General features: G+C 41.8%; 1 protein-coding gene across 1 annotated transcript in view; it reads left to right on the top strand.

Moving 5' to 3' along the window:
• LOC109466771 (ras GTPase-activating protein-binding protein 1-like) overlaps positions 1 to 1,556 on the top strand; it is a 13,899-nt gene that overhangs the window by 9,634 nt on the left and 2,709 nt on the right. The window contains 3 exon segments of the mRNA XM_019764592.1: positions 1 to 164; positions 807 to 865; positions 1,001 to 1,060. The exon segment at positions 1 to 164 is cut by the window's left edge and continues 21 nt beyond it. Of these exon segments, the coding sequence (XP_019620151.1) occupies positions 1 to 164; positions 807 to 865; positions 1,001 to 1,060 (283 nt within the window).

The raw sequence follows: 1,556 nt of genomic DNA, 5'->3' as shown, positions 1-1,556 counted from the left end.
CGCGCGGCCCGGGGGCCCAGGCCGGCGCGAGATGGGGGAGGGCGAGGAGGGCAGGCCGGAGACGAGAGTCCAGCGCCCGTCGCGCTACCCCGACAGTCACCAGCTGTTCATCGGAAACCTACCGCACGATATCAACGAAGACGAACTCAAGGATCACTTTGCACGTATGTCTGGTCTTTGTCTTTGTTTGAGAATTTAGTACTTTCCAAGCAGAGGTTTGGCTAAAAAAGTTTGGCATAAAAAAGGTACCAGTGCATGAAACCTCTGCTTGGAGAGTAAGAATTTAAGACAGCTGTTCATCGGAAACCTACCGCACAATATCAACGAAGACGAACTCAAGGATCACTTTGCACGTACGTCTCGGCTTCATCTTTGTTTCGGAATTTGTTTTGCCATGAATTAATAAAATTGTTTTGTCTTCATCTTTGAGAATTTAGGTCAAGAGGAAAGTGGTTAGGGTCACTTTTTTGTGGTCTTTCTGTTAATTTTTACCATTGACACAAGCATTAAGAATCCTGTCTAGAGTAGACCAGATTTTATCAGTTCTGAGTGGCCTTCTTTGGCAGTCTTGACTGTGATTAATTCAAACTTTATTGCAAAATGCTCAAAATGTATATAGTCAGGGAGAGCATAATGTGCTTTCTCCCTGATGGGGCACAATTTTGTCCCAATATTTCCCCAAAACAATTTCACAGGCAATAACACAGATTGTAGATCTCTTACTGATGTCTCTTGCATGCAGTGCCATGCTATATCTGTAGGTAAGTTAGAGCCATTGATTGTGAATACGTGTTTCTTTTTTGCAGAATATGGAAATGTCATGGAGCTGCGTATCAACACAAAGTCTGGAGGAGGCAGGGTGCCGGTAAGACTGATCATGTGAAGCATTTCAAAAGCTAATGCTATAGTCTTCACAATTTTTGTCCTTTGCTTCTTGAGTTTTAAAAGTCTGGGTGATATCTGTGTTGTCTTCAGTAACATTTTTTTGTGGTTGTTTCAGAACTTTGGATTTGTTGTGTTTGATGACCCGGAACCCGTTCAAAAGATCTTGGATTCGAAGGTGAGTCTGTGCTGAACATACACGCTGTTTTAGCAAGATGTCAGAGGCTATATGGTTTGCTCTGCGTTTAGGTCACAGGAAAAAGGTCCTAAAGGTCCAGGACCATCCTAAAATGTATGAGATAACAGCTTGAAAGTGGCCAGTGCTTGTTGCTCTTTGAATTTGAATACCTGTTGTTTTTGTAACAATTCAGAGACTGTAACAATTGTAAGAATTGAGAGGCTGTAACAATTCAGAGAATAACACTTCCTGCTTAATAAGAATTAATTCTCCAACTCAAAAGAAATTGACTAACCAGAATTTTCACCTACATGATCACCTACCAAGTGACTCATTCAAAAATAGACCCATTCGACTTTCACGGATCGCATAAACTGCATACGTCACAGGGGGGGACATTTCGAATAGAAACTACGTCACAGGGGGGACATTTCGAAAGTTCCTTTCAACGATCGCATAAACTGCATACGTCACAGAACAAAATAACATTAAATTG

This window comes from Branchiostoma belcheri, unplaced genomic scaffold, assembly GCF_001625305.1.
Source record: "Branchiostoma belcheri isolate BF01 breed outbred unplaced genomic scaffold, Haploidv18h27 scaffold17, whole genome shotgun sequence".
NCBI classification, from domain to species: Eukaryota; Metazoa; Chordata; class Leptocardii; order Amphioxiformes; family Branchiostomatidae; genus Branchiostoma; species Branchiostoma belcheri.
The sequence above is the reverse complement of the archived record's forward strand: the minus strand, read 5'-3'. Positions and strand labels throughout refer to the sequence as shown.